The 14,197-nt window shown below is 36.0% G+C and overlaps 1 protein-coding gene across 1 annotated transcript; it reads right to left on the bottom strand.

The window, feature by feature from the left end:
• Positions 1-351: 351 nt before the first annotated feature.
• Positions 352-13,505, bottom strand: grpr (gastrin-releasing peptide receptor). Its single transcript, XM_053492874.1, has 3 exons — positions 12,971-13,505; positions 9,963-10,314; positions 352-1,685 (listed from the first exon to the last, which is right to left on the bottom strand). The coding sequence occupies exons 1-3, from the start codon at positions 13,375-13,377 to the stop codon at positions 1,275-1,277; spliced, it is 1,170 nt and encodes a 389-aa protein (XP_053348849.1). The 5' UTR covers positions 13,378-13,505; the 3' UTR covers positions 352-1,274.
• Between the last annotated feature and the right edge of the window lie 692 nt (positions 13,506-14,197).

The following is a 14,197-nucleotide window of genomic DNA, read 5'->3' as shown; positions in this document are numbered from 1 at the left end:
GCAGAGCATTGTCCAAGATGTTGTGGTATGCTGAACTATTTTGCCTTTTATTGGGGATAAGGGACCTGATTGAAACACCTAAATTTAATAATTAACAGGTTGACCAAATACTTTTGTCCATACAGTATAGTAAAACATTATGAGTAAAAACACTGAACATATCAATGAAAAGAATCTAAAAAAAAAGCCAAAATTACAACTGACAAATATAAGTCTTGGATGCTTGGAAATCACGTGTCAATTATAAAGATTTATATGTAAATAAGGATGGATACATAGCACACATGCACACATACAGTACGTTCCATCACTTAAGAGATATTTATTACAATTGTTTAGGCCAATATTTCTTACACTGATACAACATCAGAGTCCCATGAAAACCAGCATGTTTTTTTATATTTTTTATTTCTTGTTTTATTTTTGCTTTTATTTTGTTTAAGTGTAACCTTAAATAAGCCACAAAATACACAAAATAAGCAAAATGATGCACTTCCACTCAAACATTAATGTACGAGACACTGCTGCTAGCACACAGAAGCAGGTACAGCTCAGGCACCAATGCTGTAACTCATTATTACTCAAACTGAGACAACAGTATAACTACACCTCTTAAACATGGTACGTTGTGCATTGCTTGGCACAAACTAAATCTGAAGTCTGTACAAATCAATATGTCTCTGAAAGAAAGATTAGTACCTGTTGGAAGAATTTGTAGTAGGTACACATGTACACAGTTTTACCCTACAGAATATTTTACAGCATTAATTTACACAGACCAACCAAAATAACAGGCTTATGTTTGGTTCATTAACATAATGCATTAACACACCAAGACACCAATTACAGCATTTAAATCCAAAATAATAAAAATGATTAAAAACACTTTAAACATTACGGAAACACTGAATGTAAACACTTTGACTGTTCATTAACGTCTACTACAGGACCACACATGGAAACTATTTCACCAACTGCACATTTTACTGTGTATATTGGAGCAGATGTTAATTTCTTCCAACGCCAATCCAGCACTAAGCAGCACAGACTTGTCAAATGTCACTGATAATTCAGGAAAACTATGCTCAAACCCAGTGTGGTAGAAATGTGGGCCGAATAGCTTTCCCGCTTCAGTGCACTATAAAGTGGGAAATTGATGCCTATTTGCAGACTGTTAAACACAACACCTATTCAAGAAAATAATACAGTACATTACAGCAGCAACCAAGAAGAAAACTGACCATTCGTAAACAGCGAAAAAGAAGAAAAAATTACTACTCTTTCAAAGCAGACACAGAGCCCTCATGACAGCCATGGTTGCCATTAATGAGACTGAAGCTTGCGATGGTGTGATTCTGTGTGCTTTTGAGTGAACTCATGTGTGTGTTGCCACGAACTGTACTTTGTATGTGCAGTAGCAAAGGAGGGCAGCAGCAGCACATATGTTTGTTAAACTGCTTCTGGAAGCTCTTGCTCAGCAGGTAGAGAGCAAACGGGTTGACGCACGAGTTGGTGAAGGCCAGGATGCGGGCAACCACACTGGTTACAAAGTGCAATGTTGACGTGTCCACTTCAGAATAGTGGTAAGAACGATACAGGTAAATTATGTGGCTGGGGAGCCAGCAGATGGCAAAGAGGCCAACGAACACCAGCACCATCTTAGCCAGCCGCTTCCTAGACTCCATCTGTGGAAGATAGGGAAAAGAAGTAACTGACAAGTAACTGATCCTTTGTAAACAGTCCATTGTGACTGACAAGATCTGTCTGAAAACAAAATGTAGATGAACCAATTCAAACGTTATTTTAGTCTCTAGGCGCATTCTTATTTTTTGCAAAGGAAATTCTAGTTTTTTTTTTACTATACAAATGATATTACAACTGCGTTTGAAAAATGGCATTAACTGAGAGTTACACTCTCTCTTTCCCTCTCTTTGTTAAGCTACACATGTCGTTCCTGAGCTGCCAGTGATCCAGACCTCCTCTGCCCTTTGGACCTGTCTGACTCATCCTGGTGCCCCGCTTCTGGTTGGAGATCTCGTCACATGGATGCTCCGTGTGTTTCTTTGGGATGCGTCCGGTTCTGGGGTTGGTTTCACTCTACCATGAAGACGGTTCTGGCTTCGATTGATGTTGACAGCTGTTTCTCTGAGGACTTGACTTGGCTGCAGTTGCTTGATAGTCCATAACTGGAATTTCCTGCAAGTCTATCTGAGCCTCCAATAACTACCTGGACTCCATATTAACATCAATTAACATCAACTGTCATAGCTGAGCTTCCTGCCACCTAACATACATACAGTATGAATGCAGATCAATTCCTGCTCTCTGTTTCACCCAAATGAGGATGGGTTCCCTGTTGAGTCTGGTTCCTCTCAAAGTTTCTTCCTATTGCCATCTCAGGGAGTTTTTCCTTGCCACTGTCACCCTCGGCTTGCTCATCAGGGACTTTTCTGACCATTTTGATTCATACACATTCGCATTCCATACAAAGTTAAATAATTATTTTGATTGTGTAAAGCTGCTTTGCAACAATGACAATTGTTAAAAGTGCTATACAAATAAAATTTTATTAAATTGAAATTTAATAAATACAGCATATTGTCCATGTACAGTAAATGGCCTTACTATTTGAGTGCGGCTAGCATTCCAAACAGCTCAACACTGTTCCACAAACTCCACAAACAAACAGATGGGATTCATAAAGTTTTCTGGGGAGTGCTAGACTAAGAAAAACAAAATATCATGATCATGATAAAGAGCATGGGGCCAATGGTGTAACAAATACCCATCTTATCTAGTTACGTAGCTTATATTCACCAAGCATCTAATTTTAAACAGGTTTAAAATGTTTTTAACAAGCAGAAAAAAGACCAAAAAACATTGGAATTGAGTAATGCTGCATTGCTGCTCAAAAACAAAGAACTGAAATTCCACCCATGGCTTCTTCTACTGTCCCACCAGAAAATTACTTCAGCTTAAAATGTCTTATTAAGAGCAACCACTACAGTAGGAAGCACAATGCAAGGTATGAATAAATAACTAACTACTGTATGGCATTTATGATGTGGAGAACAGACTAGTCCCCATTTGGGGTCTTTAAAGACCCCACATTAGCCAATTGGGTTACTAGCATGTTTTGGGGGCATGGGTCTTCTGTAAAGAGGTAGGAGAAAGTTTTTTTGTTTCATGCCATCTTTCAAAGCTGTCATTTTAATATTCCTGAATCCTAAAATGTGTATTCCTAATGAGTTGGAATGAGATGATGGCAGCAAGAAAGCATCCCTGAAATGAACATGAGGAAGAAATCTTGAGAGGAACCAGACAAACAAGGGAACCCATCCTCCATGTTGGTGATACCTGATAGCACAACCATAAATAAATCTCTTCTATAACTGCTCAACAGAAAGAGTGCAAGAAAGAGAGAGAAAGATAGAGAGAACAGTTAGATATACTCAACAGGCACATAATGGATACGATCAATAAATGCTTGCAAAGTGTAGGGAGGAACTTTAGTTATAACTGCATAACTAAAAGCGAAAATCAGAAAAAAAACACAAATAGGCATGCTCCTGGGTAAGAGGGCAACCAGGGGTGACACTGCATCCAAAGATACCAGTTCAACATAAAGCTCTATGCCATAAGACCTAATAGTGCACACTTTTTTCTGAGGACTCTTCGCAGAAGGTTTTACTAATAAATATGGTTATTTAAACATATTTAAACATAAATAAATATGTTTTCAGCCTGAATTTAGAATGATTCTAGGACACAAACATTAATTGGAAGGCTATTTCATAATTGTGGGGCATTGTAAGAAAAAAGTTACTGTGGTTTTTGGTATACAAGGCACCAACCAGTAGCCTGCAGCTTTTGACTGAAGTAGTTGGGTGGATCATAAAATACTATCAGTTTACTTGTGTGTATCAGTTGCTCATATCACCACTAGTTACAGTGGTGTGAGACCATTTATTGCTTGATAGGTCAATAGTAGTGTTTTAATATTAAAGAAAAATCACCTTGCTGTGATTGTTGTTTGAAGGCTTTCATTTCAAACTCATGTATATAACATTACTTGGATTCATAGCCTTCTTTCATCTAAAAACCATTGGCAAGGTAAAAATATATATATATATAATGTTGCTACATGATGCAGTAGACCATGCTTATGTTATCTACATAGGAATACTGTAATACCTTACTAAGTGCATAAACAAGCTTTGTTGTTGACATTTTTACTTCATGTACTATTAATCATGAGACACAATTGCTGGTCTCCTTCTAAACACATGTATGTATGAAAGGTTTTTTAAATCCATTGTAGATGTATTTAAGTTTTTTTTTTTTAATAACTTTTTAGAGGTGCATAAATTAGAGAAGATGATGTCCGATGCTGTAATACTGTACACTCTGACCCCCTCCAATTTGATAGCTTGGTCTAAGTTACCATAACTTACAGTAGATTATAGTCACTGGACTAACTAGATGTCCAGGTGGTGCTATTACAATAATGTGAGTTTTATAGATAATTGGAGAATTATCTATAATGTGTTTTAAAGCAAAGTATAGCCTGTTAGAGAAGAATGATATTCCTCCTATTTGGAATGATGCTAATGTCTTTTCCTTAGGCATAGATCATATTCTCAGAAGTGGGGAAAATTTAGAGCTCAGGCCAGTGAGCAAACACAAGCTATGTAAACTGATGGCCTGCTAGCTGTTCACTTCTGACTTTCATCATGTTAAGAGTGTGTCTGTTCCCTGAGATAAACAAAACAGTAGAAAACACTGAAAAGGTTTTAGTAATGTAGTCAACATGAAATGAAGACATAAAGTACGCACTTAGCACTTTTTATCTAAAGTTGGAACTGGTAATTATTACGTCTCTTATATATAAAGTGCTTATTGTTAATGAAATTATCACTGATCAGAAGTTTAATGTATTATGTTTAGCAGAATTGTTTGTTAAACCAGTTGAGTGAATGGCATTAAATGATGCTAGTCCTCCTGGATGAAAAAGTACTGGTTGTGCTATCCTTGGTGACAACTACTGTAGTCAAACATTTGTGATAACTGGCAATGAGTCTTTCATATTGCTGTGGTGTAATTCAGGCCTACTCTTCTTTGCAGAGATATTTTAGCTTAGCCACATTGAAGGGTTTTTCGGGCATGAACTGCAAAGTAGAACTGAACCGGCAAAGCAGACCCAGACTGTCATACTACCACCATTATGTTTGACTGTGGGTATGTTGTTATTTTTTATAAAATGCTGTGTTAGTTTTATTTATCCTCGTAGTTAACACAATATTTTTCAAAATGTATTGGAGATAATCAAGATATTTTTGGCAAATGTGAGACAAGTCTTTGATTTCTGTTTAATCAGCAGTGGCTTTTTTGGAACTGATACATTGATGCAATTTTTGCCCAGTTTGTTACTTACAATATTATTGAATTATGAGCACTAACCAAAGCAATTGATCTCTGTTGTTCAGGAGTTTTTATGAGCTCCTGGACTCTTGGGAAGGTTCACCTCTGTTCCAAGTTTTTTTTCCCAATTGTGGATAATGGCTCTTACCGTGGTTCACTGAAGTCCCAGCGTCTTAGGAATGGCTTTATAACACATTTCAGACTAATACATGTCAGGTATGTTGTTAGCATGCTTGACATTGTCAGACAGGTTTTTAAGCGATGTCTTGATTTAAGAGGTATAGCATTAAATAGCATTAGCATAGCATTAAACTTTCCACAGCATTAAACTTTCCAAAATTCACAGTTCATTCATGATTATGCAAATGGAGGGTTAATTTTTCACATGGTCTAGGTAGGTTTGGACAGCTTTTTTTCCTAAATATTGAATTTTATTGATTTTTTTTTTTTTTTTCATTTTTATTACATCATTTTAACGGCAATTAATTTTTACTCTGGTTATCTTTTGGTATATTAAAATTTGTTTGATGATCTTAGTCATTTTAGTGTTTGCCAAAAAATCCAGTTAAATACTTTTTCACGGCACAGTACATACATCAGCAGGTAGAGGAGGAGGTGTTGCAGTAACTTACAATGACACACAATGTGAATGTCCCACATTACCCTGGTAAGAAAATTACCACTTTTAAAACTCTTTACATTAACATAACATTTCTTTGTGAGATTGCGAATTTCATTTCAAACCTGGCGGACTTTAATATTCATTGTAAGAATCCAGATACAAACAGTAGTTATGTCTATCCTAGCCTTAATCAGTAGGTAACACCACCCACTCATAACCTTTTAACTGAACTCTTATTTATGTAGCTCCATGTAAAAAATAAAATAAAATAAAATAAAAAGACTTGTGAGGAAAGCTAGTATGCTGGTATCACCCACATATTTCTATTTCTATTTTTAGTTCTATTTTTCCTAGTTTAATTTAATTTTTCTATTTAATTTTTCTATCGTATTTCTTTTATTCATATTTATTTCTTATTATAAGCTTTAATTCTCTTTTAGGGTCACTGGCAGTCGTATAAGCATTTCACTACATTTCGTACTGTGTATGACTCTGTATGTGACAAATAATAATTTGAATTTGAATTTGAATACTTTAAAACAGACTTCTCCAAAAACTAAAAGTAAATGGCAAAAATCTAATCGGCAAGTGTTTTAAACAGCATGTAAGGAGAGTATCTTGAGTTATAAAAAATTTATAAGTGCTGCCATTTCGATGTATTTCTTCACCCTTATACAGTAGATAACAAAAATGACCCTAGATTCTTGTTTAATACTTTAGTACAATTAACTAGAAATGAGCCCACCACAAAAACATGCAAAACAATAATATGTCCAGTGTCTTTATGATATTTTATGAAAAAATGAAAATATCAGGCTTTGAATTTAAATCCAGATAATTTAAAAAATAATGATGTTGTTGAGAAAATAATTATTAGATCAAAAATTTTAATGTTAGACTGAACTGGTTTCACTAGTTTCACCACTTTATTCACTCAAATTAGCTTGAAATAATTTAGCTTTATTCAGAAATCATTGCACTTTTTCTAAAAAGTTTCAATTGTTTTCATAGCATAGTTACTGTAGGTACCTAAATCTTTTAAACAAACCAATCCTAATCCTGACCCCTCAGCTGTCCAACTACAGGCCGATCTTAAACCTCCCCTCTATCTCCAAGATCCTAGTAAAGGTTTTATTAGAGCAGTTATGCTCCTATCTACATGAAACTTACAGTAATAAATGGTACCATTAAGTATTCAGACTTCATAGTAGCACAGAGGTGGAAACCCGACCTCTTAAGCAACCTCCATAGAAACGACGGATATATCCGCAGGGAGGGGAGTAACTATCACCCAATGTGATGGATGGAATGTAATACTCAGTAATATCATTCATGAAAATGGTAAATATTTTCATTGTTATGCTAATGGAGCATGAAGCAGCTGATTTTAAAATATTACAATTGACCATTAAAGCATAAATGGTTATGCACCAGGGTACCTGAAATGAGGATGGGTTCCCTGTTGAATCTGGTTCCTCTCAAGGTTTCTTCCTATTACCATCTCAAGGAGTTTTTTCTTGCCACTGTCGCCCTCGATCTGCCTTGCCTACTTTGATAAAAAGGTTCAGGCTATTGGTTGGTACAGTGTATAACGAACACTGCAGTAGGGGGCCGAAGCATTCTCTCACAAAACACAGTATACAAAAAACTACAAAATTTAACTCTAGACTAAAAAACTTATTTGTTCAGTCAAGCCTTTTATGAATAGTTTTTATTTAAGAAAATGTGCAGATATGGAGGATGTTTCGATGATGTCTTACTTCCCAGAGATCCGTCATACTGTACTTGTCTTTCCTCCTCGCTCTCCCTTTTAGTTATGCTGTCATAACTATTTCTGTCGGACTCCCTGCTTGCATGCTGCACAAAATGTACAGCGACCTTATCCATTAGGTGACAGTGAGCATCTCTCTCTCTCTCTCTCTCTTCCCCTCCCTCTACTCTGCTTAAGCTACAGTACAAATGGCACTTGGGAGTTAACACTGATCTCTCTCCAAACCTGCCTATCCATCCAAGTGACTGGTTTGGATTTCTCAGAAGGAGACCACTCACTGCTGCTGAGGATATAGGACTGAAATTGACACAAACAGTGGTGTACCCATGTCTCCAAGGTTATTCCTTGTTCCCAAAACAAAGTCTATTTTATGTTAACTGAAACACACTTCCTGTTAAAGAATTGCACATTTGTCCATATACTATAGCACACAGTTACAGAAGGGATTTAGTTATGGTCGCACTATACGATATCATCCAAATTATGGTAGGTTCCTTTTTAAGTCTGGTTCTTCTCAAGTTTTCTTCCTTATGCCATCTCAGGCAGTGTTTCCTTGCTACATCATCGCCCCCAGCATGCTCATTAGAAACAATCTGATAAAGCTTTAAAAACATTTTTTATTTGTTTATACCCGGAATTTCTATTCCCATAATGCTGATTTGTGACAATGACCATTGTTAAAAACACTATAAACTAATACAAACAAAAGTGATTTAAATTAAATTAAATTACATTAGCAAATACTTATTAGAATTTACCAAAATAATTACTGCAGCGATCAATATGCTTGAGCTGGCATCGATTCTCTTTACATAAAAGTAGCTTTTCATTTCTTAAACAACTATGGCAACTCTGAATTTCCGTGAGTAGACTTAAATACTTGGGGAAGTATTCAATTAATAAAGAGTGACAATATAAATCACAGCATTTTTACTAGAGTAAGTTAGAACTCTTCACAGCCAAACTGTGATGTTAACTCATGATTTAGAATAAATTCAAATTCAAATTTTATTTGTCACGTACACGGTCATACACAGTACAATATGCAGTGAAATGCTTTTCCGACTACCAGTGACCTTAAAATAAAAACTTAAACATAAGAATAAATATAAATAAAAGGTAATACGGTAGAAAATAAAGTTAACTGGTAAAATATACTGTTCAAGTAAAAATAAAGACATATTGCAGTAGAAGAAATATTGCAGGAAAATGAAATTAACTAGTAAAAGCCGTCTGCCATAAGAAAACCACTTATTAGTAAGGCTAATCAGAAAAAAAAATGCTTCAATTTGTTAAAAAGCACAAAGTTTAAACTTCAGAGCAATGAAAAAGGTCATGTGGTCTGATGAGTCTAGCTTTACCCTATTTCAGAAAGATAGACACATTAGGGTAAGGAGCCCAATTATTGTGCCCATCATGCATAGTGCCCACTGTACAAGCCTCTGGAGGCAGTGTTTTGAACTGGGTTTGCTTCAATTTGATTTTTTCCCTGATGGCATGGGCAAGTTGCCAGATTACAATGCCAAGATTCATCAGCCTCAAATTGTGGTTTTGGAGGGCATGAGGAACCCTTTTCACACATGAGTTAGCCACCGCGGAATCCTAACTTCATCCCCACTGAAAGGCTTTGAAATGAGATGGAAAAGACATTACAGATTGGTTTGACCCTCCTTTCATTAATGCAATCTCGGTCAAAAATTAATGCAACTCTAGATGAAAATAAATAGTATGTTTTTAAGAAAAAAAATAGCAAGAAAATGATCCTGGACAAAATTCTAATTGAGTGGTAAGTACTGTATAATAACAGTAATTCCATATTGGGGCGCCTCACACCACTTCAATATTGACTATCTTACTATGCCAGTATTTTTTTCTGTTTAATTTGTAATAATAATTATTTGTAATTCTTATAAAACACATTTGTTATTGGCCAAATACATGCACTTCCTTTAACAGAAGTAAATAAAATGGTCTTGGAAACGGTCTTATAAAATCATGGTGATGTGAAATAATGTGGACAGAGTGAATACTAAAAGATTTTTATCCACGATTGTTATTTACAGTATGTCCTCAGATGTTACAGGTTTCTGAGAAATTGCTTTTGTGTAATGATCCATTTAATTACTTGATGAATTTGTAGCATCTCACCTGTCTCCTAATAGGAATCTTTCCCTCGACTGGCAAATTAATTGTGCTCCTAATCAGGCTCTTGGCAATGAAGAAGTAGTACACAGAAATGATGAAAAGGGGGATTATGTAGAATATAAGAAAAGAAGCCATAGAGTGGATTTTTGGGTGCAGGTCTCCTGTATGGGGATATGGGGCACATGTTATGAGGGTTTCATTGGTCTGTGTGATGTGAAAGGTATGCAGGTCAGAGAAAATGGCTTCTGGGATGGCCAGAACCACGGACAAGAGCCAAATAGCAGAAGCTTTTAAACAAATCTTAGCTGTAGCGTGGGATGTTGGGATGTCCATGGGCTTCACAATGGCTTTATATCTGAAAGAGAAGGACATTTTACAGAATATTTATACAGATAACATGTGTAAACATAATGTTACAAGAGTAAGACTCAAATAAATTTTACATGTTTTAACAACACAATTCTTAAAAAATTCATTAATGAAATGGACTATGGAGATCAGTTCAGATTTAAAAATCCAAAGTAAAACCTCCGACTCTTTGAGCAGCAACATGAGAATGTGATTCTGGCAGTGATGTATTATGTCTTCTTTACTTTAATCTACTGCAAGCCTCACAAAGAAACACTTCTCAGTAGCCTGAAATAGTGCACTTGCAAGTGCCCACCTCACATTTTGGCAGAAAGAGCAGATTTGCCTTTTCTATTATAAAGACCATCACCCCTGCTGCAAAATCTTTTTTTTTTTTTTTTAATCACACAGGCAACATTTCTAAAATAAATTGATTTGGTATTGTATAAATGCATCCTCTGATAGATTTCACTGAGTCTGAAGGCTGTTATTTTTCTTTGTCAGAATGTATACTGTGCTGATGGCCACTGCTAAAGCACAAGTCTGCAACACTAATGGACATTTTATACTTTTTTTAGGCTTTCAGGTATGGACATAAATGGGAAAAATGGAGAGACAAAGTGATTTTGTGTAAAACTACCACTGATTATTTTTTTGCTGTCCTACAGGAATTTCCTATATGTGTCAATATGGGTAGTTACTACTAAAGCTCTCATGATGATGATCAGACATAAAATATTTTACTGTTAATTGCAATCCATACCTTTTGCTCCAAGCATCTGTTTTCTGAAAGCCACTAGCAAATTATCCCTCAAGATAAGGTGCTAATGAGAGCACTTACAATCAATGAGTAATTTTATAATGAGCAAAATTGCCATCGATGTCATAGTGGTGTGGAATTATTATTTAGTCCTTAAAATGTTTTTATGTTCCTACTAATCTTTTGTAGCTGTTTTAACTAACTATAACTGTAGTCTGTCTTGTAGTCTGGATTGAGGTTTTAAAAATATGAAAAAGAAAGTAATGTTCCTTATAAGAATGCAAGACAATACAATATAATGCAATATAATGTTGTTTATAAGACAACACTTTCTAAAGTGGGCATCTTTTAGCACATAACTAAATATTACTTTTACTGCTGGGCAATGGAACCCAAAGCAGGACATTAGGCTTTTTATTTCCATTGGGTTGAGGGGATCATTCAGCTCCAGAAAGCTGGGACCACACACATGGTTTGGATTACTCTGAGGACAATTTTTCAATGCATAAACATTTGTGGGTATTTACACATATACTGTAGCTCAGAGAAAGGTCACCTTTAATTAACTGACATTACAAAAGTGACCATTATAAGTCTGAAATCAAGTGTGCTCTGTGATGAGCAAGATATACAGTACCACCATGAAAAAGAGGGTTCTTGTGAAAATATTATGGATTCTATTGAGTACCAAGCTATTTTGGCCAAATAAATAAATGTTTCTGCCAGATGGTTACAATTTGATTGAAAATTATTTCTGAACATAATTGCCTCCCAAATGTACAAGCAAATGAACACAGAAATGACTACAGGGATATAAATGAATGTTTTGTAATGATGATCTCAATCTCTGGATTTGGCTCCTATTGAAAAACCGTTGGATGAATTAATGAGGGTAGTCCCAAAGCACAAAATTATAACTTAAATTAAATGTTTTGCATGAAAGAGTGGCACTTTTATTATCTCGAAGGAATAGGTTTCATTTTGTTGGGGGATACTAAATTAATCCTGCCTACTTAAAGTACACAAATTCACCCTTCTTTTTAAATGCATCGCAGCATCATTTTTTTTAGTTTGCTTCTTTCAGGTCACCTGGTTATAATCTGGCCATAAAGTTCAAATGTCAAGGAAACAAAAACCTTACATGCTTGTTAGAAAATTCATTTTATCATATCGATTTGAAATTAATATTTTGCACATGCAAATCAACATAGAAATAAATACAGGGAATGAAGATAAATGTTTTGTAATGATGATCTCAATCTCTGGATTTGGCTCCTATTGGAAAAACTGTTGGATGAATTAATGAGGGAAGTCCCAGAGCACAAAACTATGAATATAGATGAAATGTTCTGCATGAAAAGGTGGTCCATTTTCCACATTGACATTGCTAGAAGACAATTACTTTTTTATCTCAAAGAAATAATATTATATGGTTGGGGGGAAAAGTGTGACAGAAAAACTACGCTCGTACTAGTTGCAGATGCCTTTAGTGCATCATTTTAGTTTTTATGTATTCTGGAATTAGCTTCAGTTGTAAAATATCACACAGTGCCATTTTAATTTTAATTTTAAATAAATCCTTTACATGCTTGGAGTACACATAAAAGATAAAATGACTAAATAACCAAAGTCACCTTTTATTTTCATGAATCTTCGTTTTAATTTGCTTCTTTTAGGACATAACTACCTGGTTATGATCTGGTTATAAAGTTCAAATGTCAAAAAAAAAAAAAAAAAGGCAGAAAATTTATGCATAATCTGAGTCCTTTCTGATATATTGATTTTAATTGAATACCAGTATGTTGTATTAAAGAAAGAATAAAGCTGTGCAGACATTGCAATGCATGACTCATTTGCAGAACACTAGATCTTTCCCCACATCAAGCTCTCCCTGATCCCGTACCTGTCGGCTGCCAGAGCGGTGAGGGTGAATACCGACACGCCGACGGACGTGAGCTGGATAAACGGGATCAGTTTGCATCCTGTCCTTCCGAAGAGCCACGCGTCGGCTAGGAACCGGCTGGCGTCCACGGGCGCGCACGTAACGAGCAGCAGCACGTCGCCGAGCGCCAGGCTGCACAGGAACAGGTTGGGGACGTTGCGCATGGACTTGACAGAGCAGAAAATGCGAATGAGCGTCACGTTGCCCACAAGACCTACTACGATAATCAGTGCGTATGCGGTTGCGATCGCGACTCCCTCGTGCCACAGCTGTGCGTCCGGAGAGCCCCGGAGACTCAGTGGATCCCACGACTCATTGGAAAAAGACTTTTCCTCAGAGACAGAGAAAAACATTTCCTCTAAAGACATTATAGAATAATCGCTAACTGCTTTGTTTCACCCTTTTAGTTAATTTTCTTTTTCATATCTACTTTAATTTGCGCATTTTTTTTAAACTTACAGACTCCCAGCTCGGATGCTAGAGGAAAGAAAACCGACGCTTTATTTCGGGTTTTCTATTTCGGTGTGTGTCATGCAGAGCGCTTATCAGCGGAGCGCTCGGGTTTGGAGATGTAGTTCTTGAGCGCATGCGCATTACAGAACACCGACTACGCGTTTCATTCCTTCACCATTGACAAATCTGAAGACATTCTTCTGTCAACTCCTGACTACTGGAAGATAAAAAAATTGCATATGTTTATTTCAGAATATCTCTGCAATAGAAAGATTGTAAGGTTTAGTAAGCATGCAAAAACAAATGTGTGATTTTTACAAAAATAAATCTAATCATTAGAATGCCTTAAATAGTTTTTGGTGGCTCCCAAGCCGTTATAAAATGGGAGGGTTAGGTCAGGAAGGGCATCCAGCATAAAACCTGCCCAGAATGTCCGGAGGCAAACATAAAAGCAGCAGCGATGAAGCTGGTAGTGCTAAAAACAAAAAAACAAAAAACAAAACAAGCAATAAAAATGAGACGAAAGTGAAAATAATTGAGAGAAGGGAACGAGGTGGAATGATGGAAGACATGGCTCATTTTTCAAACCTGAATCGTTCAATCACATTTCTAAAGAACACTGCACTGTCATATATTGTGTACAAGCAATTGTATTAGCATCCAAGACAAATTATGTTGGACTTAGGAACAAATTGTATGTATTGTAATTACTGTACTATTATTTTCCAAGTGCTC

This window comes from Clarias gariepinus, chromosome 3, assembly GCF_024256425.1.
Source record: "Clarias gariepinus isolate MV-2021 ecotype Netherlands chromosome 3, CGAR_prim_01v2, whole genome shotgun sequence".
In the NCBI taxonomy this organism is placed as follows: domain Eukaryota; kingdom Metazoa; phylum Chordata; class Actinopteri; order Siluriformes; family Clariidae; genus Clarias; species Clarias gariepinus.
This window is presented reverse-complemented; position numbering and strand designations above follow the sequence as displayed.